At 53.2% G+C, this 22,477-nt stretch overlaps 2 protein-coding genes across 2 annotated transcripts in view; one reads left to right on the top strand and one right to left on the bottom strand.

The window, feature by feature from the left end:
- PI4KA (phosphatidylinositol 4-kinase alpha) overlaps positions 1 to 22,477 on the top strand; it is a 142,251-nt gene that overhangs the window by 68,955 nt on the left and 50,819 nt on the right. The window lies entirely within an intron of this gene.
- On the bottom strand, positions 7,782 to 21,456 carry SERPIND1 (serpin family D member 1). Its single transcript, XM_038762296.1, has 5 exons — positions 21,375 to 21,456; positions 16,847 to 17,755; positions 11,413 to 11,686; positions 8,575 to 8,719; positions 7,782 to 8,228 (listed from the first exon to the last, which is right to left on the bottom strand). Exons 2-5 carry the CDS (start codon positions 17,739 to 17,741, stop codon positions 8,037 to 8,039), a joined length of 1,506 nt encoding a protein of 501 aa, XP_038618224.1. The 5' UTR covers positions 17,742 to 17,755; positions 21,375 to 21,456; the 3' UTR covers positions 7,782 to 8,036.

Here is a 22,477-nt window from a genome sequence, read left to right as displayed (position 1 = left end):
GCATGGGGATAGAGCATGGGCCTGGGAGTCAGGAGGTTTGCTGCCATTTGTCTGCTGCATGGGGATAGGGCACGGGCCTGGTAGTCAGAAGGTTTGCTTCCATTTGTCTGCTACATAGGGTTAGGGCACGGGTCTGGGAGTCGCAAGGTTTGCTGCCATTTGTCTGCTGCATAGGCATAGGGCACGGGCCTGGGAGTCACAAGGTTTTAGCCATTTGTCTGCTGCTTAGGGTTAGGGCACGGGCCTGGGAGTCACAAGGTTTGCTGCCATTTGTCTGCTTCATAGGGCTAGAGCACGGGCCTGGAAGTCAGAAGGTTTTAGCCATTTTTCGGCTGATTAGGGTTAGGGCACTGGTCTGGGAGTCACAAGATTTGCTGCCATTTGTCTGCTGCATGGTGTTAGGTCAGGGGCCTGGAATCAGAAGGTTTGCTGCCATTTGTCTCCTGCATAGGGTTAGGGCACGGGCCTGGGAGTCAGAAGGTTTGCTGCCATTTGTCTGCTGCATAGGGTTAGGGCACGGGCCTGGTATTCACAAGGTTTGCTGCCATTTGTCTGCTACATGGGGTTAGGGCACGGGCCTGGGAGTCAGAAGGGTTTAGCCATTTGTCTGCTGCTTAGGGTTAGGGCATGGGTCTGGGAGTCACAAGGTTTGCTGCCATTTTTCTGCTGCATAGTGCTAGAGCACGGGCCTGGAAGTCAGGAGGTTTTAGCCATTTGTCTGCTGATTAGGGTTAGGGCACGGATCTGGGAGTCACAAGGTTTGCTGCCATTTGTCTGCTACATAGGGTTAGGGCACGGGCCTGGGAGTCACAAGGTTTGCTGCTATTTGCTGCATGGGGATAGGGCACGGGTCTGGGAGTCGCAACGTTTGCTGCCATTTGTCTGCTGCATAGGGATTGGGCACGGGCCTCGGAGTAATAATGCTTGCTGCCATTTGTCTGCTGCATAAGGATAGGGCATGTGCCTGGGAGTCAGGAGGTTTGCTGCCATTTGTCTGCTGCATAGGGACAGAGCACGGGCCTGTGAAACTCAAGGTTTGCTGCCATTTGTCTGCTTCATAGGGACAGAGCACGGGCCTGGGAGTCACAAGGTTTGCTGCCATTTGTCTGCTGCATAGGGATAGGGCACGGGCCTGGGAGTCACAAGGTTTGCTGCCATTTGTCTGCTGCATAGGGATAGAGCAGGGGCCTGGGAGTCAGAAGGTTTTAGCCATTTGTCTGCTGCATAGGAATAGGGTACAGGCCTGGGAGTCACAAGGTTTGCTGCCATGTGTCTGCTGCATAGGGATAGGGCACGGGCCTGGGAGTCACAACGTTTGCTGCCATGTGTCTGCTGCATAGGGATAGGGTACGGGCCTGGGAGTCACAAGGTTTGCTGCCATTTATCTGCCGCATACGGTTAGGGCACGGGCCTGGGAGTCACAAGGTTTGCTGCCATTTGTCTGCTGCATAGGGACAGAGCATGGGCCTGGGAGTCACAAGGTTTGCTGCCATTTGTCTGCTGCATAGGGACTGAGCATGGGCCTGGGAGTCACAAGGTTTGCTGCCATTTGTCTGCTGCATGGGGTTAGGGCACGGGCCTGGGAGTCACAAGGTTTGCTGCCATTTGTCTGCTGCATGGGGATAGGGCACAGACCTGGGAGTCACGAGGTTTGCTGCCATTTGTCTGCTACGTAGGGATAGGGCACGGGCCTGGGAGTCACAAGGTTTGCTGCCATTTGTCTGCTGCATAGGGTTAGGGCACGGGCCTGGGAGTCACAAGGTTTGCTGCCATTTGTCTGCTGCATAGGGTTAGAGCACGGGCCTGGGAGTCACAAGGTTTGCTCCCATGTTTCTGCTGCATAGGGATAGGGTACGGGCCTGGGAGTTACAAGGTTTGCTGCCATTTGTCTGCTGCATAGGGTTAGAGCACGGGCCTGGGAGTCAGGTTTGCTGCCATTTTTCTGCTGTATAGGGATAGGGCACGGGCTTGGGAGTCACAAGATTTGCTGCCATTTGTCTGCTGCATGGGGTTAGGGCACGGGCCTGGGAGTCACAAGGTTTGCTGCCATTTGTCTCCTGCATAGGGTTAAGGCACGGGCCTGGGAGTCAGAAGGTATTAGCCATTTGTCTGCTGCTTAGGGCTAGGGCACGGGTCTGGGAGTCACAAGGTTTGCTGCCATTTGTCTGCTGCATAGGGTTAGAGCACGGGCCTGGGAGTCACATGGTTTGCTGCCATTTGCTGCATGGGGATAGAGCATGGGCCTGGGAGTCAGGAGGTTTGCTGCCATTTGTCTGCATGGGGATAGGGCATGGGCCTGGTTGTCAGACGTTTTGCTCCCACTTGTCTGCTGCTTAGGGCTAGGGCACGGGTCTGGGAGTTACAAGGTTTGCTGCCATTTGTCTGCCGCATAGGCATAGGGCACGGGCCTGGGAGTCAGACGGTTTACTGCCATTTGTCTGCTGCATAGGGCTAGAGCAGGGGACTGGGAGTCACAAGGTTTGCTGCCAATGTCTGCTGCATAGGGATAGAGCACGGGCCTGGGAGTCACAAGGTTTGTTGCCATTTGGTGCATAGGGATATAGCACGGGCCTGGGAGTCAGGAGGTTTGCTGCCATTTGTCTGCTGCATGGTGATAGGGCACAGGTCTGGGAGTCACAAGGTTTGCTGCCATTTGTCTGCTGCATAGGGACAGGGCACAGGCCTGGGAGTCACGAGCTTTGCTGCCATTTGTCTGCTGCATGGGGTTAGGGCATTGGCCTGGGAGTCAGGAGGTTTGCTGCTATTTGCTGCATAGGGTTAGGGCACGGGCCTGGGAGTCACGAGGTTTGCTGCCATTTTTCTGCTGCTTAGGGTTAGAGCACGGGCCTGGGAGTCACAAGGGTTGCTGCCATTTGTCTGCTGCATAGGGTTAGAGCACGGGCCTTGGAGTCACAAGGTTTGCTGCCATTTGGCTGCTGCCTAGGGTTAGGGCACAGGCCTGGGAGTCACAAGGTTTGCTGCCATTTGTCTGCTACATAGGATTAGTGCACAGGCCTGGGAGTCAGAAGGTTTGCTGCCATTTGTCTGCTGCATAGGGTTAGAGCACGGGCCTGGAAGTCACAAGGTTTGCTTCCATTTGCCTGCTGCATAGTGTTAGGGCACGGGCCTGGGAGTCAGAAGGTTTGCTGCCATTTGTCTGCTGCATAGGGTTAGGGCACGGGCCTGGGAGTCAGAAGGTTTGCTGCCATTTTTCTGCTGCATAGGCTTAGGGCACAGGCTTGGGAGTCACAAGGTTTGCTGCCATTTTTCTGCTGCATAGGGATAGGGCATGGGCCTGGGAGTCGCAAGGTTTGCTGCCATTTGTCTGCTGCATAGGGTTATTGTACGGGCCTGGGAGTCAGAAGGTTTTAGCCATTTGTCTGCTGCTTAGGGTTAGGGCACGGACCTGGGAGTCACAAGGTTTGCTGCCATTTGTCTCCTGCATAGGGTTAGGGCACGTGTCTGGGAGTCACAAGATTTGCTGCCATTTTTCTGCTGCATAGGGTTGTGGCACGGGCCTGGGAGTCAGAAGGTTTGCTGCCATTTGTCTGCAGCATAGTGTTAGGGCACGGGTCTGGGAGTCACAAGATTTGCTGCCATTTGTCTGCTGCATAGGGATAGGGCACGGGCTTGGAAGTCACAAGGTTTGCTGCCATTTGTCTGCTGCATAGGGATAGGGCACGGGCTTGGGAGTCACAAGGTTTGCTGCCATTTGTCTGCTGCATAGGGACAGAGCACGGGTCTGGGAGTCACAAGATTTGCTGCCATTTGTCTTCTGCATAGGGTTAGGGCACGGGCCTGGGAGTCACAAGGATTGCTGCCATTTGCTGCATAGGGACAGGGCACGGGCCTGGGAGTCGGAAGGTTTGCTGCCATTTGTCTGCTGCATAGGGTTAGAGCACAGGCCTGGGAGTCAGAAGGTTTTAGCCATTTGCTGCTTAGGGTTAAGGCACGGGTCTGGGAGTCACAAGGTTTGCTGCCATTTGTCTGCTGTGTAGGCTTAGGGCACGGGCCTGGGAGTCACAAGGTTTGCTGCCATTTGTCGGCTGCATAGGGTTAGGGCACGGGCCTGGAAGTCAGAAGGTTTGCTGCCATTTGTCTGCTGCATAGTGGTAGAGCACGGGCCTGGGAGTCACAAGGTTTGCTGCCATTTGTCTGCTGCATAGGGTTAGGGCACGGGCCTGGGAGTCACAAGGTTTGCTGCCATTTGTCTGCTGCATAGGGATAGGGCACGGGCCTGGGAGTCACAAGGTTTGCTTTCATTTGTCTGCTGCATGACCTTGGGTGAGTCACCTAACTCCTCTGTGCCTCAGTTCCCTCATCTGCAAAATGGGGATGGAGACTGTGAGCCCCGCGTGGGATAGGGTGAGGGTCCAACCCAATTGGCTGGTCTCCATCCCAGCTCTTAGAATGGTGCCTGGCACGTGGTAAGTGCCTAGCAAACAAATAATAATAATAATAATAATGATAGCATTTATTAAGCGCTTACTATGTGCAAAGCACCGTTCTAAGCGCTGGGGAGGTTACAAGGTGATCAGGATGTCCCACGCGGGGCACGTGGTAAGTGCCTAGCAAACAAATAATAATGATAATAATCATAATGATAGCATTTATTAAGCGCTTACTATGTGCAAAGCACTGTTCTAAGCGCTGGGGAGGTTACAAGGTGATCAGGATGTCCCACTTGGGGCTCACAGTCTTCATCCCCAGCTTACAGGTGAGGGAACTGAGGCACAGAGAAGCCAAGCGACTCGCCCAAAGTCGCACAGCTGACAAGTGGCAGAATTGGGATTTGAACCCGTGACCTCTGACTCCAAAGCCCAGGCTCTTTCCACTGAGCCACACTGCTTCTAATGGAAGTACCGCAGTTATTATCATTATTATTTGTATTATCATTAATTGGGCTGCCCCTTGAATTAATTCAGTCCCAGCAGGAGGAAGGAAAGGATCATCGCGCCAAGCCCATTTCACAGGTGGGGAAACTGAGGCTCAAGGGATCCGAAAACCCCAGATCAGGCTAGATTAGACTCATACTTCCCCCTGAATCGAACCTCCCCGATTGCTGCTCCTGAATATTCCCCTCGGAGCCAAGATGCCAGCAATCCCCGCTACAGTCTTCCCCACACCACTTCCCAACCACACAGCACTTACGTCCACATAATAATAATAATGGCATTTATTAAGCGCTTACTATGTGCAAAGCACTGTTCTAAGCGCTGGCGAGGTTACAAGGTGATCGGGTTGTCCCATGGGGGCCTCACAGTCTTCATCCCCATTTTGCAGATGAGGGAACTGAGGCCCAGAGAATTCATTCATTCACTCATTCATATTTATTGAGCGCTTACTGGGTACAGAGCACTGTACTAAGCACTTGGGAAGTGCAAGTTGGCAACATACAGAGACGATCCCTACCCAACAGCAGGCTCACAGAGAAGTTAAGTGACTTGCCCAAAGTCACACAGCTGACAAGTGGTGGAACCGGGATTTGAACCCATGACCTCTGACTCCAAAGCCTGGGCTCTTTTCCACTGAGCCACGCTGCTTCTCTACATCCGTCATGTACTTATTTATATTAACACCCACCTCCCCTTCTAGACCACAAGCTCTCCGCGGACAGGGAACGTTTCCATTTATTGTTATAGCGTCTTCTCCCAAGCGCTCAGCACGGTATTCTGTATTCATTCAGTCAGTCGTGTTTATTGAGCACTTACTGTGTGCAGAGCGCCATACTAAGCGCTTTGGAAGTCCAAGTTGGCAACATATAGAGACAGTCCCTACCCAACCGTGGGCTCACAGTCCAGCTTGCAGCTTCTGCACCCATGAAGCGCTCAGTAAATACAGTCAACGGACTGATTAGGCCCAGCCCTCCCGGCGACCAGCTGGCACCAACGACCGGGACGCCGGGAGCCCCCCGGTCTTTCCGGGGCGGCGAAATCTAGGACGTGAGGCCCGGAGGGTCGGGCCCCGAGCGATCGGAGCGGAGACGGGTGAGGCACGCGGACGTTCAGATTCCCGAGGGGAGCGGTGTTTCCCAACCCGTGACCTCCAGCGGGTGGAATCGATACCTCCGGGCCAGAGTTAATGGTTATGGTTTGGGGGAGGAAGCAAATATTTGATCTTCTTGCCCAACCCCTGAAGATGGGGGGGTTCCCCACGGCAGTTTGGGGCGGCCCCAGAAATGGTGTCATCTCGGGGCCCTTGCAGCCCGTTCTTGTTTGCCCTTCAGTCGGTCGATCATATTTACTGAGCGCTTCCTGGGGGCAGAATGCTGTACTGAGCGCTTGGGAGAAGACGAGATAACTATAAATGGACACGTTCCCTGCCCATTTGGTTTTATAATAATAATAATAATAATGATGGCATTTATTAAGCGCTTACTATGTGCAAAGCACTGTTCCAAGCGCTGGGGAGGTTACAAGGTGATCCGGTTGTCCCACGGGGGCTCACAGTCTTAACCCCCATTTTACGGATGAGGTAACTGAGGCACAGAGAAGTTAAGTGACTTGCCCAAAGTCACACAGCTGACAATTGGTGGAGCCGGGATTCGAACCCATGACCTCTGACTCCAAAGCCCGGGCTCTTTCCACTGAGCCACGCTGCTTCTCTGTCTCCCCCTTCTAGACTGTGAGCCCACTGTTGGGTAGGGACCATCTCTATATGTTGCCAACTTGGACTTCCCAAGTGCTTAGTCCAGTGCTCTGCACACAGTAAGTGCTCAATAAATACGATTGATTGATTGATTGATTGATTGATTGATTACGGTCTAAAGGGGGAGACAGGTGTTAATATAAATAAATACATGATGGATATGGACGTGCGGGGCAGTGGATTAAGCGCCTGGGAGAGGACAGCGTAATGATATATAACGGACACAGTGAGCTTAAATTACAGATATGGACGTCTGTAATAATAATAATGATGGCATTTGTTAAGCGCTTACTACGTGCAAAGCACTGTTCTAAGCGCTGACGGGGGGATACAAGGTGATCAGGTTGTCCCACGTGGGGCTCACAGTCTTATTCCCCATTTTCCAGATGAGGGAACTGAGGCTCCGAGAAGTGAAGTGACTCGTACAAGTTCACCCGGCAGACATGTGGCGCAGCCGGGGTTCGAACCCATGACCTCTGACTCCAAAGCCCGGGCTCTTTTCACTGAGCCAAGCTGCTTCTCCAGTCTGCTTGCCGAGCGGACGGGTGGCAGGGATGGAGGCCAAGAACCTGACTACCAACTCGGTTGTACTTTCCCAAGCATTTAGCTCAGTGCTCTGCACACAGTTGGCGCTCAGTAAATCCCACTGATGATGATGATGATGAGCGGTGGGGTGTGGGAGCTGGGTCTCAACTTTGGCACCCTCCCAAAGACTGTGAGCCCGCTGTTGGGTAGGGGCCATCTCTATATGTTGCCAACTTGGACTTCCCAAGCGCTTAGTACAGTGCTCTGCACACGGTAAGCGCCCATGCTCTTTCCACCGAGCCGTGCTGCCTCTCTTTTATTTTGTTAATGATGTGCACCTAGCTCTAATTCTGTTTATTCTGACGGCTTTGACCCCCGTCTCCATGTTTTGTCTTGTCGTCCATCTCCCGCTTCTAGACTGTGAGCCCGTTGTCGGGTAGGGACCGTCTCTATATATCGCCGCCGTGTCTTTCCCAAGTGCTTAGTCCAGTGCTCTGCAGGCAGTAAGCGCTCAATAAGTACAATTGGATGAATGAATGAATATGATTGAATGAATCGGGCCCCGGCGGGATGCTAGCGAGGCAAGGACTGAGTCGAAGAAAGGAAAATCGGGTTCTAAGTGTTTTACTTGGTTACACTGTGGGCGTTGGATGTCCAGGTTTGGGAAGGTTTCCAGTGGCAAAGGCGGCACCCCCAGTGCCCAGGCTCCCTTCAGGCAGGTGTGGCCGCATTTTCACCCCCGGGGCCGGCGCCCTGCCCACCGGCCTCGCGGGCGACGAGGCTGAAACGATCGGTGGTGCCGAAGCCGTGGCTGTCGCGCGTCGGCGTGGCGGGGGCCGCCCGGCCGGGGTGGGCCTCGCCCGTCAGGACCGGCTGGGGTTGGCCACCCTGCCCATGAAGAGCAGGCAGTCGGTGCGGTGCTCATAGATGAGGAAGAGGAAGGGGCGGTCCACGATGAAGCGGACTTGGGTGGAGAGGGGCATGAACCCCACGGTGGTCACGGCCGCGGCCTGGGTGCCCTCTTCGTTCACTGTGATGGTGCCCTGGTGGTTGAACTGCCCAAGAGGGAAGAGTGGGATCTTGGGGAGGGGCCGAACCCGGCCATCCCCCCGCTGGCACCGGGTCCAAAGCCTCCTCCGTGGGCCAGGGCTCATGGGTCACCGAACCGCACCCCGGCCGGACGCCCAAACGGACAGGGCAGAGAGGGCCGGAGAAGAAGGGAGGATGCGGGGGAAACAAGGTGGCCTTACAATAGCACACGGGCCTGGAAGAAAGCAGGATCTGGGTTCTAAGCGATGTACCCCAGCACTCAGTACAGTGCCAGGCACGTAGAAGCGCTTAAATACCGTAAAAAAAAAAAAAAGTGGTGGTGGGGTGAGGCGGGGGGAGAAGAGAGGTTACCTGATCAATGATGATTTTTCCATCGGACATTCCAGAATAATCCCCTTTCTGGTCAAACAGATCGGTAATGCCCATGGCCTTGAGGGTTTCCACTAGGTTGTACTTTTTCTCCAGCTTGAACTGGGGGAGCAGGACCTCTCTCGTTCTGCCCGAGAAAGAAGAAGGCCATTTGTCTGGGGCCCTGAAAGTCCCCCGACCTGGATATTGGGCCCCCGAATCATTCCAACACCCCCCGGGGTCATGTCTGCTGGGTCCCCCCGGGTGAGTCGCTTCACCACTCTGAGCCTCAGTCGCCTCGCTTGCAAAATGGGGATTGAGACGGCGAGCCCCACACGAGACGGGGGCTGCGGCCGACCCCCTTTGCCTGGATCCACCCCAGCACTTAGTACAGTGTGTGCTCTCCCCCTTCTAGACTGGCAGCCCACTGTTGGGTAGGGACCGTCTCTAGATGTTGCCAACTTGGACTTCCCAAGCGCTCTGCACACAGTAAGCGCTCAATAAATACGATTGAATGAATGAGTGAACAAATACCGTAATTATTAAGTACCGTGAACAAGGGGTTCACTGCCTGGCACATAGTAAGCAGCGTGGTGTAGTGTCTAGAACCCGGGACCGGGATTCAAAAGGTCATGGGCATGGCTCAGTGGAAAGAGCCCGGGCTTTGGAGTCAGAAGTCATGGGTTCAAATCCCGGCTCTGCCAATTGTCAGCTGGGTGACTTTGGGCAAGTCGCTTCACTTCTCTGGGCCTCAGTTCCCTAATCTGGAAAATGGGGATGAAGACTGTGAGCCCTCCATGGGACAACCTGATCACCTTGTAACCTCCCTAGCGCTTAGAACAGTGCTTTGCACATAGTAAGCGCTTAATAAATGCCATTATTATTTTTCTTTTCTAATCCCAACTCCACCACTCGTCTGTTGTGGACCTTGGGCGAGGCACTTCACTTCTCTGTGCCTCAGTTACCTCATCTGTAAAAAATGGGGATGAGGACTGCAAGCCAGTTGTTGGGTAGGGACCGTCTCTATATGTTGCCAACTTGTACTTCCCAGGCGCTTAGTCCAGTGCCCTGCACACAGTAAGCGCTCAGTAAATGCGATTGAAGGAATGAATGAGTGTGACTCCAGTGTGGGAATCGCATCCAACCTGGATTAGCTTGCATCTACCCCATTGCGTAGAATGGTGCTTGTCACATAGGAAGTACTTAATCAAGCAAGTAAGTGCTTGGAGAAGCAGCGTGGCTCAGTGGAAAGAACCCGGGCTTTGGAGTCAGAGGTCACGGGTTCAAATCCTAGCTCCGCCAATTGTCAGCTGGGTGACTTTGGGCAAGTCACTTCACTTCTCTGGGCCTCAGTTCCCTCATCTGTAAAATGGGGATTAAGACTGTGAGCCCCCCGTTGGACAACCTGATCACCTTGTATCCTCCCCAGCACTTAGAGCAGTGCTTTGCACATAGTAAGCACTTAATAAATGCCATCATATCATCATATTACCAGACACTGTACTAAGCCACTAAGTCACTTCACTTCTCTGGGCCTCAGTTCCCTCATCTGTAAAATGGGGATCAAGACTGTGAACCCCACGTAGGACAACCTGATCACCTTGTAACCTCCCCAGCGCTCAGAACAGTGCTTTGCACATAGTAAGCGCTTAATAAATGCCATCATTATATTATTATTATTAATCAGACCGATAATCATCATCATCATCATCGTGTAATACAATTGTATAGTATTGTACATAGAACATAATATGTTAATTATTATTATTCCAGGGAAGGAATAAATCAATCCATGTTATTGGGCATGTACTGTGTGCAGAGCACTGTACTAAGCGGCGTCATTCTGTGTTCGGTCCCCTCGCCGGCCGGAGTATTGGGGACTGAGGCAGAGACTGTGACCATCAACTGTGCTGTATTGTACCCTCCCAAGTGCTTAGTACAGTGCTCGGCACACAGTAGGCGCCCAATAAATACCACCGCTGATGATGAGCAACATTGAAGCAGTGTGGTTCAGTGGAAAGAGCCCAGGCTTGGGAGTCAGAGGTCCTGGGTTCGAATCCCGGCTCCGCCACTTGTCAGCTGGGTGACTTTGGGCAAGCCGCTTCACTTCTCAGTTCCCTCATCTGTACAACGGGGACTAAGACTGTGAGCCCCATGTGGGACAACCTTGATCACCTTGTGCCCCCCCCCCCCCAGCGCTTAGAGCAGTGCTTGGCACATAGTAAGCGCTTAACATTCATTCATTCAGTCGTATTTATTGAGCGCTTACTGTGCTGAGGGCACTGTACTAAGCGCTTGGGAAGTACAAGTTGGCAACAGTATAATTATTAGATGGGACCCATTTCCCTGTTTGTCTCTGTTTCTCTTTTTGTCTCTGTTTCTCTGCCCCCTCTCTGTTTCTCTCTCTCTCTCCATTTCTCTATTTCTTCCTCTCTGTCTCTGTTTCTCTCTCTCTCTCCATTTCTCTATTTCTTCCTCTCTTTCTCTGTCTCTCTGTTCCTCTGCCCCCTCTCTGTTTCTCTCTCTCCAATTTTATTTCTTCTATTTTGTAATCTGTTCGGTTTTGTTCTCTGTCTCCCCCTTCTCGACCGTGAGCCCACTGTCGGGTAGGGCCCGTCTCTCTATGTTGCCAACTTGGACTTCCCAAGCGCTTAGTCCAGTGCTCCGCACACAGTAAGCGCTCAAGAAATGCGATTGATTGATTGACCCAGCGCCCCTGGACGTTGGTCCCCTCACCACGAGGGAGGGGAGAGAAGTAGGGTCCCCCCGCCTTGGCCACCCCGGAGGACGAGTCCGGGGGACAGCGTAGGGACCCCCGCCGCGACGCCCGGGCCCGCGTACCTGTTGGTCATGCTGTTCCGCCAGCCGTCTACCACGCGCGGGGTCAGCTGGCTCTCCAGGGCCCTCATGCCGGCCAGCTTGTGCGGGACAACGACCATCATGCTGATGTTCCCCACGTACGGGAGCTGCAGGACGTCGCAGTCCAGGACCTGGTCGTTGGCGGCCAGGAAGTTGCCCTTGGTCTGCATCATGGGGACCTTGACCACCTCCCGCTCGTTGAGGCGGAAGTTGCGTTTGTGCGTCATTTCGGCCGGGAACTTGTTCTCCCAGGTCCCTGGGGGAGGGAAGGAGGCTCGCTGGGCGCGACGGATTGGATCCGCTGCTTCCCGCGGGTGACGGGGGTCCCTATCCCCCCGGGGACCCTCCCCTCCCTTTTAGAGATCAATCGATTGTATTTATTGAGCGCTTACTGCGTGCAGAGCACTGGACTAAGCGCTTGGGAAGTCCAAGTTGGCAACATATAGAGACAGTCCCTACCCAACAGTGGGCTCACAGTCTAGAAGAGAGATCCGGGGGAAGCAGTGTTGCCTAGTGGACAGAGCCCAGGCCTGGGAATCGCCACTTGATGGCACACTAAATATAGTGCTGTGCACACAGTAAGCGCTCAATAAATGCGATTGATTGATTGATTAAGCGCTAAGTGCAAGTAATGATAATTAATAATGATAGCATTTATTAAGCACTTACTATGTGCAAAGCACTGTTCCAAGTGCTGGGGAGGTTACAAGGTGATCAGGTTGTCCCACATGGGGCTCACAGTCTTCATCCCCATGTTCCAGATGAGGTAACTGGGGGCCAGAGAAGTTAAAAGTGACTTGCCCAAAGTCACACAGCTGACAAGTGGGGGAGCCAGGATTTGAACCCATGACCTCTGACTCCAAAGCCCGGGCTCTTTCCACTGAGCCACGCTGCTTCTCAAAAGTGGTGCAAAGCACCGTTCTGAGCGCTGGGAAGTTTCCGAGGTGATCAGGTTGTCCCCCGCGGGGCTCACGGTCTTAATCCCCATTTGACAGATGAGGGAACTGAGGCCCAGTGAAGTGACCTGCTCAAAGTCACCCAGCTGACAATGGGTGGGGGTGGGATTTGAACCCATGATCTCCAACTCCAAAGCCCGGGCTGTTTCCACTGAGCCACGCGGCTTCACCACTTGCCTGCTGGGTGGCTTTGGGCCAGTCGCTTCACTTCTCCGGGCCTCAGTTACCTCATCTGTCAAATGGGGACCATGAGCCCCGTGTGGGACAGAGACTGGGTCCAACCCGACTTGCTGGTGGCCACCCTGGCGCTTAGTACACTGCCCGGCACAAAGTAAGCACTTAACCGATAGCACAATTATTAGGGAGCCCAGGCCCAGAAAGATTGCAGCGTCAGGGCACGCTGTGGGCCGGAGACGGGGCCGGAATTGGAACTCACCTCTCGGCCCTGGACTCTCACCAGCCCGGGCCTTGCTGTCTCCCTGGCAACCAAAAAGGGGATGCTTTGGAAGTGGCTGTGGGATCTAGAAATGTTGCCGTGCTGCTACTGATGATGATGATGATCACTGTATCTGTACAGTACTAAGTGCTTAGTACAGTGCTCTGCATTCAGTGAGCACTCAATAAATACCGAGGCCCTACTGAGGGCTCACCTCCTCCAGGAGGCCTTCCCAGATTGAGCCCCCCTCCTTCCTCTCCCCCTCGTCCCCCTCTTCATCCCCTCCGCCTTACCTCCTTCCCTTCCCCACAGCACCTGTATATATGTTTGTACGGATTTATTACTCTATTTATTTTACTTGTACATATCTATTCTATTTATTTTATTTTGTTAATATGCTTGGTTTTGTTCTCTGTCTACCCCTTCTAGACTGTGAGCCCACTGTTGGGTAGGGACCGCCTCTGTATGTTGCCAACTTGGACTTCCCAAGCGCTTAGTACAGTGCTCTGCACACAGTAAGCACTCAATAAATACAATTGATTGATTGATTGATTGATCGAACGAGTGAATGTTAAGGTCTTACCCTGGGTTGAGAATTGGTTTAAGCGCTGGGGTAAATAAATAAGTTAATCAGGTTGGACTCAATTCCTGCCCCAGATGGGCCTCCCAGTCTTAAGTAGGAGCGAGAACAGGAATGGAACCCCCGTTTTACAGAGGAGGAAACCGAGGCACGGAGAGGTTGCGACTTCCCCAAGGTCACACAACAGAAGAGTGGCAACTTGTACTTCCAGAGTCCAGTGCTCCGCGCGCAGGAAGCGCTCAATAAATACGACCGCATGAACGGCAGATTTCTGCGTTCGTGTGTCCGCGTGCATCTGCGTGGAGTTCTGGGATGATGATCGTGTTGACCGGGGTGGGGGGAGGTGCGTATGTGCGTGTGTGTAAAGTCCCGTTGCAGAGATCACCTTGACCGGGGGTGGGTGTGGATGTGCGCGTGGGCGTGTAAAGTCCTGTTGCTGATCTCCTGTTGACTAGATGCCCCACGGGAGCTGATCTTTGGCCTGCTGCGACCGACCCAATCGGCCTCACAGCCCAGCTCCTCTCCATCTGCCCCACTGGCTTCCTCCTTTTCCTCGACCTCCCCCTTTCCCTCCTCCTCTTCCTCGTCTCCAGGAGAGGATGAGAGGGCAGGCCTGGAGTTGACGGCCCAGTTCGCTGGGCCCGAGCGGGTCCGGCCCCCAAAGTACAGCATGGTGTATTCTGGCTTTACTTTCAGTCGTCGTTATTGAGCACTGTGTGCAGGGCACTGTACTAAGCGCTTGGGAAGTGCAAGTTGGCAGCGTATTGCCGCGTATTGCGGTGTCGGGCAGAGGTGCCCCCCGGGACATACTGCGGGGCGGCGGCGTGCGGCGGCTGGGGAATGGGGCGGGGAAGCAGCACGTACGGTCACTCCGCCTAATTCCCACCATCGGCACTTTCTGACGGAATTATAATGAAGGCATTTTGTCCCCCTTCTAGACTGTGAGACTGCTGTTGGGTAGGGACCGTCTCTAGATGTTGCCAACTTGGACTTCCCAAGCGCTTAGTACAGTGCTGTATACATATATACATATATAGTGCTATATGCATATATATGTATATATGTTTGTATGTATTTATTACTCTATTTTATTTGTACATATTTATTCTATTTTGTTAATGTGTTTTGTTTTGTTCTCTGTCTCCCCCTTCTAGACTGTGAGCCCGCTGTTGGGTAGGGACCGTCTCTAGATGTTGCCAACTTGTACTTCCCAAGCACTTAGTACAGTGCTATATACATATGTACATATATAGTGCTATATGCATATATATGTATATATGTTTGTACATATTTATTACTCTATTTTATTTGTACATATCTATTCTGTTTATTTTATTTTGTTAATATGTTTGGTTTTGTTCTCTGTCTCCCCCTTCTAGACTGTGAGCCCACTGTTGGGTAGGGACCATCTCTATATGTTGCCAACTTGTACTTCCCAAGCGCTTGGTCCAGTGCTGTATACATATATATATGTAAATACACATATACATATATATATATATATACATATATATAGTGCTATGTGCATATATATGTATATGTTTGTATGTATTTATTACTCTATTTTATTTGTACATATTTATTGTATTTATTTTATTTTGTTAATATGTTTTGTTCTCTGTCTCCCCCTTCTAGACTGTGAGCCCACTGTTGGGTAGGGACCATCTCTAGATGTTGCCAACTTGGACTTCCCAAGTGCTTAGTACAGTGCTATATACATATATATACACATACATATGTTTATATACATATGTATATGCTTAGTACGTATTTATTACTCTATTTTATTTGTACATATTCTATTTATTTTGTTAATATGTTTTGTTCTGTTCTCTGTCTCCCCCTTCTAGACTGTGAGCCCACTGTTGGGTAGGGACTGTCTCTAGATGTTGCCAACTTGGACTTCCTAAGCGCTTATTAATACAGTGCTGTATACATGTATATACATATATACGTATATAGTGCTATATACATATATGTGTATCTATGTATGTATTTATGACTCTATTTTATTTGTACATATTTATTCTATTTATTTTATTTTGTTAGTATGGTTTTGTTGTCTGTCTCCCCCTTCTAGACTGTGAGCCCACTGTTGGGTAGGGACCGTCTCTAGATGTTGCCAACTTGGACTTCCCAAGCACTTAGTCCAGTGCTCTGCACACAGTAAGCGCTCAGTAAATGCAATTGAATGAATGAATGAATGAACGAACCCTCTAAAGAAGGGTCTAGGAGCGGAGGGCGGACCCCACCCTGATTGTCCCGGAGTGGGGAGGGGTGTCACCCGGCACTCGGGCCGTCTATTGTGGTGCGGTGTGGTTTGATCGGCTGTTCCCGCCAGGGCTGACGGCCCCAAGCTGGGTCCTGGGCCCCTCGCCCCCGGCGCGTTGTGGTCGCAGTCAATCAATCAATCAATCATATTTATTGAGCGCTTACGGTGTGCAGAGCACTGTACTAAGCGCTTGAGAAGTACAAGTTGGCAACATATGGAGACGGTCCCTACCCAACAGTGGGCTCACAGTCTAGTCGTGTAAATGGGGTCGATGGGGGCGGGCAGATTCCGTGGGACTGTGCCCGGCGATGGTGGTGCTGACCCAGAGGGGCTGTAGAGCCCCTCCGATGGACCTGTCCGCAGTGGACGGTGGCAACTGTCCCTCCGGTTATCAATCAATCAATCAATCAATTAATCAGTCGTATTTATTGATCGCTTACTGTTTGCAGAGCACTGGACTAAGCGCTTGGGAAGTCCAAGTTGGCAACATATAGAGACGGTCCCTACCCAACAGTGGGCTCACAGTCTAGAAAGCAGCGTGGCTCAGGGGAATGAGCCCGGGCTTTGGAGTCAGTGGTCATGGGTTCAAATCCCGGCTCCGCCAATTGTCAGCTGGGTGACTTTGGACAAGTCACTTCACTTCTCAGAGCCTCAGTTCCCTTATCTGGAAAATGAGGAATGACCGTGAGTCCTTCATGGGACAACCTGATCACCTTGTATCCCCCAGCACTTACAACAGTGCTTTGCACATAGCAAGCGCTTAATAAATGCCGTCATTATTATTATTATTATGAGAAGCAGCATGGTTCAGCGGATAGAGCCCGGGCTTGCGAGACATAAGGTCATGGGTTCTAATCCAGGCTCTGGTACATGTCTGCTGCGTGACCTTGGGCAAGCCACTGCACCTCTCCGGGCCTCAGTTCCCTCATCTGTCAAACGGGGATTACGACCGTGAGCCCCGTGCGGGACCGGGATTGTGTCCAGCCAGATTAGCTGGTATCTACCCCACCGCCTAGATCTGTTAAGTAAGCATTTAATAGACACCACGTGATGATTATTATCAGCAGCAGTCGCCGTAACGGTGTCTTGAGCCTTTCTAGCGCCAGGACCACCGAGAGGCGACGAGCGAGGCGACCGAGGGGCGTGAAAAAGGATGTAAGAGTCGCTCTTACCTTTGAAGTAAAGGCAGTTGAGAATCATCATCAGGGTGGCGGGATTGACGTCGGCGAGGGCCTCCTTTATCAGCCCCTTGGTGAGCCGGCGGACGCGGCGGTTGGCGGCGGCGACGAAGGCCGGGTCGGCGAAATCGGCGGGCTGGGCCTCGGCGAAGTAGTAGTCTCTCAGCTGGCTCTGGAAGCCGTCCAGGAGGGTGACACCCTTCCGCACGTAGAGGTCGTTGACCGCCCGGAGGGTGAAGCCGAAGTCGCGGCGGAACAGGCGGTGGGTCAGCTTCCGGAAGAGGCCGTGGACCGTCCGGCCGTCGTAGGAGCTGCTGGCGTTGATGAAGTCCTGGAAGCCCAGCGCCTCCAGAAGCTGCTGCTGCGTCCTCCCCCGCAGTCCCAGGGACACCATGCTCATGGCGGTGGAGATGCCCACGGGGGCCAGGAGCACGTTAGCACTGCCGTTGGCTCCGTCCCGCAGGGTCCGGTAGATTTGGAAGGCGAAGCGGGCGTTGAGGATGTTGAGCCGCTGGAGCCTGGTTTTCCCCTGGAACAGCTGGAGGACGTTCCCGGCCCCGCTCGCCAGGTCCGCCTCGGGCACGGCGTCGATGACGTCGGCGTAGTCTTCGTCGTCGTCGCCTCTCAGGAGCTTGTCGAGGTCCAGGTAGTCCTCCTCGTCCTCCTCCTCCTCGCCGCCGCCGCCGCCGCCTTGCCCCCGCTCATCCTCCAGGATGAGGTCGTTGGTCACGGTGTTCTCCTGGTGGAAGCCGGCCGGCAGGAAGGGCAGGGCCCCGCGGCTCCCGTTGTCAGCCCGCGGCCATCTCGGGGCGGCCGCGGGGCCGGGCACCGCGCCCAGGGCGGATTGCAGGAGGAGAGTCGCGGCGAGCCAGCCGAACCCCGGCTTCATCCCCGGCTTCGGAGCTGGAAGACAGAGCCGGCGGGCTCGCGCAAGGGAGATGGACCCCCTCCGGGTTCCTGGCTTTCTGGGCCCCGGACGCTCAGCGCCCCCCATTCGACACATGCCCCCCGGATCCCTCCCCTCAGATGGGTGGCAGCCAGGGAGAGTCGAGAACGGCCGGCAGGGAGGGTCTGCGCCCAGCCCCTGGGCGGGAAAGCCTGCGCATGAGGCCCAACACGTCAATCAGTCAGGTGGTGGTATTCATTCATTCATTCATTCATTCATTCAATTGTATTTATTTAGCGCTTACTGTGTGCAGAGCACGTACTCAGCGCTTGGGAAGTACAAGTTGGCAACATATTGAGACGGCCCCTACCCAACATTGGGCTCATAGTCTAGTCTGGTGTCTGGTTTCTGGCAGGTTCTTGGTTTTCTTATGGTATTTGTTAGAGACTCACTATGTTCCTGGCACCGCGCTAAGAGCCGGGGTAGAAACAGGGTAATCGGTTCAGACGCCGTCAGTCAGTGGAATCTGGTTTTTGGTGTTTTGCGGGGTTTTTTAAATGGTATTTGTTAAGCATGTACAATGAGCTGATTAGCTTGGGTCTACCCTAAGTGGCACAGAGTAAGCGCGTAATAATAATAATAATAATGGTATTTGTTAAGCGCTTACTATGTGCGAAGCGCTGTTCTAAGCGCTGGAGGGATACAAGGTGATCAGGTCGTCCCACATGGGGCTCACAGTCTTCATCACCATTTTCTAGATGAGGGAACTGAGGCCCGGAGAAGTGAAGTGACTTGCCCAAAGTCACACAGCTGACATGGCAGGGCTGGGATTCGAACCCATGACCTCTGACTCCAAAGCCTGGGCTCTTTCCACTGAGCCATGCTGCTTCTCTTCTCAAATGGTATTTGTTAAGTACATGCAATGAGCTGATTAGCTTGGGTCTACCCTAAGTGGCACAGAGTAAGCGCTTAATATTATTAATAATAATTATTATTATTATTATTATTATGGCATTTGTTAAGTGCTTACTATGTGCAAAGCGCTGTTCTAAGCACTGGGGGGGATACAAGGTGATCAGGTTGCCCCACGTGGGGCTCACGGTCTTCACCCCCATTTTCCAGATGAGGGAACTGAGGCTCAGAGAAGTTAAGTGACTTGCCCAAGGTCAGATAGCAGACATGCGGTGGAGCTGGGATTCGAACCCATGACCTCTGACTCCAAAGCCCGGGCTCTTTCCATTGAACCACTCTTCTCTCTAACTGTGCTTCTCTGCTTAACAAATACCATTTCAGAAAAATGTCTCGCCCGAGGTCACGCAGCAGAAAAGCGGCAGGGCCAGGATTAGAACCCAAGTCCTTTGACTCCCTGGCCCGGGTTCTTTCCACTTAATAATAATAATGATGATGGCATTTATTAAGCGCTTACTATGTGCAAAGCACTGTGCTAAGCGCTGGGGAGGTTACAAGGTGATCAGGTTGTCCCACGGGGGGCTCCCAGTCTTCATCCTCATTTAGCAGATGAGGGAACTGAGGCCCAGAGAATAGTAATAATAATAATAATGGTGGTGTTTGTTAAGCGCTTACTATGTGCAAAGCACTGTTCTAAGCGCTGGGGAGGTTACAAGGTGATCAGGTTGTCCCACGGGGGGCTCCCAGTCTTCATCCTCATTTAACAGATGAGGGAACTGAGGCACAGAGAAGTTGTGACTTGCCCAAAGTCACACAGCTGACAATTGGCGGAGTCGGGATTTGAACCCATGACCTCTGACTCCAAAGCTCGGGCTCTTTCCACTGAGCCACGCTGCTTCTATAAGCTCCTTGTGGGCAGGAATCATCGTCTACCAGCTATTGTATCGTCCTCTCACACCCAGCAAGTGCTCAGAAAATGCCATCAATTTATAATAATTGTGGCAGTGAAATAATTACTTTGTGTCAGGCGCCGTACTAAGCGCCAGGGTGGATCCAGGCAAATCAGGTTGGACAAAGTTCCGGTGCCCCGTGGGGCTCACGGCCTCAATTCCCATTTTACAGATGAGGGAACGGAGGCCCAGTGAAGCGGCTTGCCCAAGGTCACACAGCTGACAATTGGCGGAGTCGGGATTTGAACCCATGACCTTCTGAATTCATTCAGTCGTATTTATTCAATCCCAGGCTCGCGGGGAGAGATAAGTAGGTAGAGCTGGGGCGGGGACGGCACCCTCACTGCCGCTCTTGGGCTGAAAGCACGGCGGTCTCCGTGTGGGCGGGGGCCACGAGGCCGCTTCCCGAAGCAAAGCATTCCAGGCAGCGAAGAGAAAACCTTCCCGCACCCCGGACGGCCCCGACGGATTTTTCCCTTGAGTTCCTTTTTCCCCCCAGGGAGAAATCAAAACTGAATATTGCGGGATCTTGAATTGATTGTACTTGGGATTTTTTTTTTTTAATTTGTAACGAGGGCAGATGTTTCTTTTCCAAATGAACAAACGAAAGAACCTCTCAGCGCTTAGAACAGTGCTTTGCACGTAGTAAGCGCTTCATAAATGCCATCATTATTATTATTATTAAAGGGGGCAGATCCGGACGGGGACCAGCCCGTCCAACCCCGCTCCTAGCCGCCGGGCCCACCGAATTTCTGTGGGCCCCGGGGCTGGGGAGGGTCCCTTGGGGTAGAGTGGGGATGTTTGTTCATTCGTTCATTCATTCAATCGTATTTATTGAGCGCTTACTGTGTACAGAGCACTGGACTAAGCGCTTGGGAAGTACAAGTTGGCAACATATGGAGACGGTCCCTACCTAACTGTGAGCCCCTCCTAGACTGTGAGCCCACTGTTGGGTAGGGACTGTCCCTAGATGTTGCCAAATGTACTTCCCAAGTGCTTAGTACAGTGCTCTGCACACAGTAAGTGCTCAATAAATACGATTGAATGAATGAATAAATGGGCTCACAGTCTAGAAGGGGTGTTTGTTGGGGTGAGTCACAGGTTGGGGCGTCCCCCCCCAGCACCCGTCAGCCTCTCCAGCCTCCTCGGCCGTTTAGGGTCCTCGTTGGCACCGCTGATGCCCAAGAGCCGAGCGGTACCCCATCCGATTCAGAGCAGGGGCCACCAGCAGGGCCACAGTCTGGTTCTTCTGGGCCCTGGTTTCCCTTGGGCCTTGGGGATAATAATAATAATAATAATGGCATTTATTAAGCGCTTACTATGTGCAAAGCACTGTTCTAAGCGCTGGGGAGGTTACAAGTTGATCGGGTCGTCCCACTGGGGGCTCACAGTCTTCATCCCCATTTTACAGATGAGGGATCTGAGGCCCAGATACGTGAAGTGACTGGCCCAAAGTCACACAGCAGGCGAGTGGCGGAGCTGGGATTTGAACCCGTGACCTCTGACTCCAAAGCCCGGGTTCTTTCCACTGAGCCATGCTGCTTCTCTGTGGTGCCCCGCCGATCGTATCATGGGGGGGTGTCACCTCTCGGCGACCCCGGTGCCCCTTCCCTCGCCCAGTACGAGGCAGCCAGAGGGGGAAGGGCGAGGGAATGGCCGCCCCGGCCGGCCGGACAAGAGGAGGAGGACATAGGGGGGAGAGAGGGAAGTCTACGTCCCGGGTGGCCCCCCGCCTCAAGGGGCTCCGGAGGGGGGTCTCCCCCAGAGCCCCTCTTACCTGCGAGCGGCTGGCGGCGGTTGCGGGAGCTTCGGGGGTTTGAATGTGAACTTTGGTGCGACGCTCGTGAGGCTCTTCCAGAGTAAACAATCCCTAAACCAAACACCGCCAAACCTGCCTCGTCAGCCCAACCGCGGCCCACTCTCCGGCCCCCGCGGGGGTCCCCATCGGGCCGGACCACCTTCGGGGGCAAAACTCTCCGATCCGTTCAGCCGGACCACCGCCGTCCCGCCCCAGGCCGAGACCTCTGATCGGGCTGTTCCAAGCAGCGGGACCTGGGTTCTGCTGTCAGCTGTCGGCTGTGTGACTTTGGGCAAGTCACTTAACTTCTCTGTGCCTCAGTCCCCTCATCTGTAAAATGGGGATAAAGACTGTGAGCCGCACGTGGGACAATCTGATCACCTTGTAACCTCCCCAGCGCCTAGAACAGTGCTTTGCACATAGTAAGCGCTTAAACAAATATCATTATTATTATTATTATTATTATTATTGTTATTATTATTCTAATCAGGGTCCCGCCGGGGCAGAAGCTCAAACCTTCCAGTCACGGCGGTCCGTCACCACGGGGAAAACGACCGGTCCTCTTCCCCACGAGATGAGCCCACCGCCAACCCCCTGTGCACATGGACTCATAGGAGGAAGGAGAATGGGGATCGAATCCCCATTTTACAGCTGAGGGAACTGAGGCACAGAGGTGCTAAGTGACTTGCCCAAGGTCACCCTCCTGACAGGTGGCAGATGGTATCATGATAAGGAGAACCCAGGTTCTCTGATTCCCAGGATCACGCTCTTTCCATTAGACGGTGCTGCTTCGCATCCTCAAAGTTTCTATCCCCATTTTACAGATGAGGGAACCGAGGCCCAGGGGTGAAGTGACTTGCCCCAAGTCCCACACAGCAGACAAGCGGCGGAGCCGGGATTCGGACCCGGGTCTTTCTAACCTCCAGGCCCGGGATCTATCCGCTAGGCTGAGAGAAGCAGCATGGCTCAGTGGAAAGAGCCCGGGCTTTGGAGTCAGAGGTCATGGGTTCAAATCCCGGCACCGCCACTTGTCAGCTGTGGGACTTTGGGCAAGTCGCTTCACTTCTCTGGGCCTCAGTTAC

The sequence above is a fragment of the Tachyglossus aculeatus genome, chromosome 21 (assembly GCF_015852505.1).
Source record: "Tachyglossus aculeatus isolate mTacAcu1 chromosome 21, mTacAcu1.pri, whole genome shotgun sequence".
Taxonomy (NCBI): Eukaryota; Metazoa; Chordata; class Mammalia; order Monotremata; family Tachyglossidae; genus Tachyglossus; species Tachyglossus aculeatus.
Note: the sequence above shows the minus strand (reverse complement) of the source record. Positions and strands in the feature narration are given on the sequence as shown.

Bases quoted from the DNA above. Each gene is read 5' to 3' on its own strand.
- SERPIND1 (XM_038762296.1), bottom strand. From the start codon at position 17,741: ATGAAGCCGGGGTTCGGCTGGCTCGCCGCGACTCTCCTCCTGCAATCC. The intron at 11,687-16,846 runs GTAAGAGCGACT...TCCCTCCCCCAG, and splicing joins CAACTGCCTTTACTTCAAAG to GGACCTGGGAGAACAAGTTC. The intron at 8,720-11,412 runs GTACGCGGGCCC...TTTCTCGGGCAG, and splicing joins CGGAACAGCATGACCAACAG to AACGAGAGAGGTCCTGCTCC.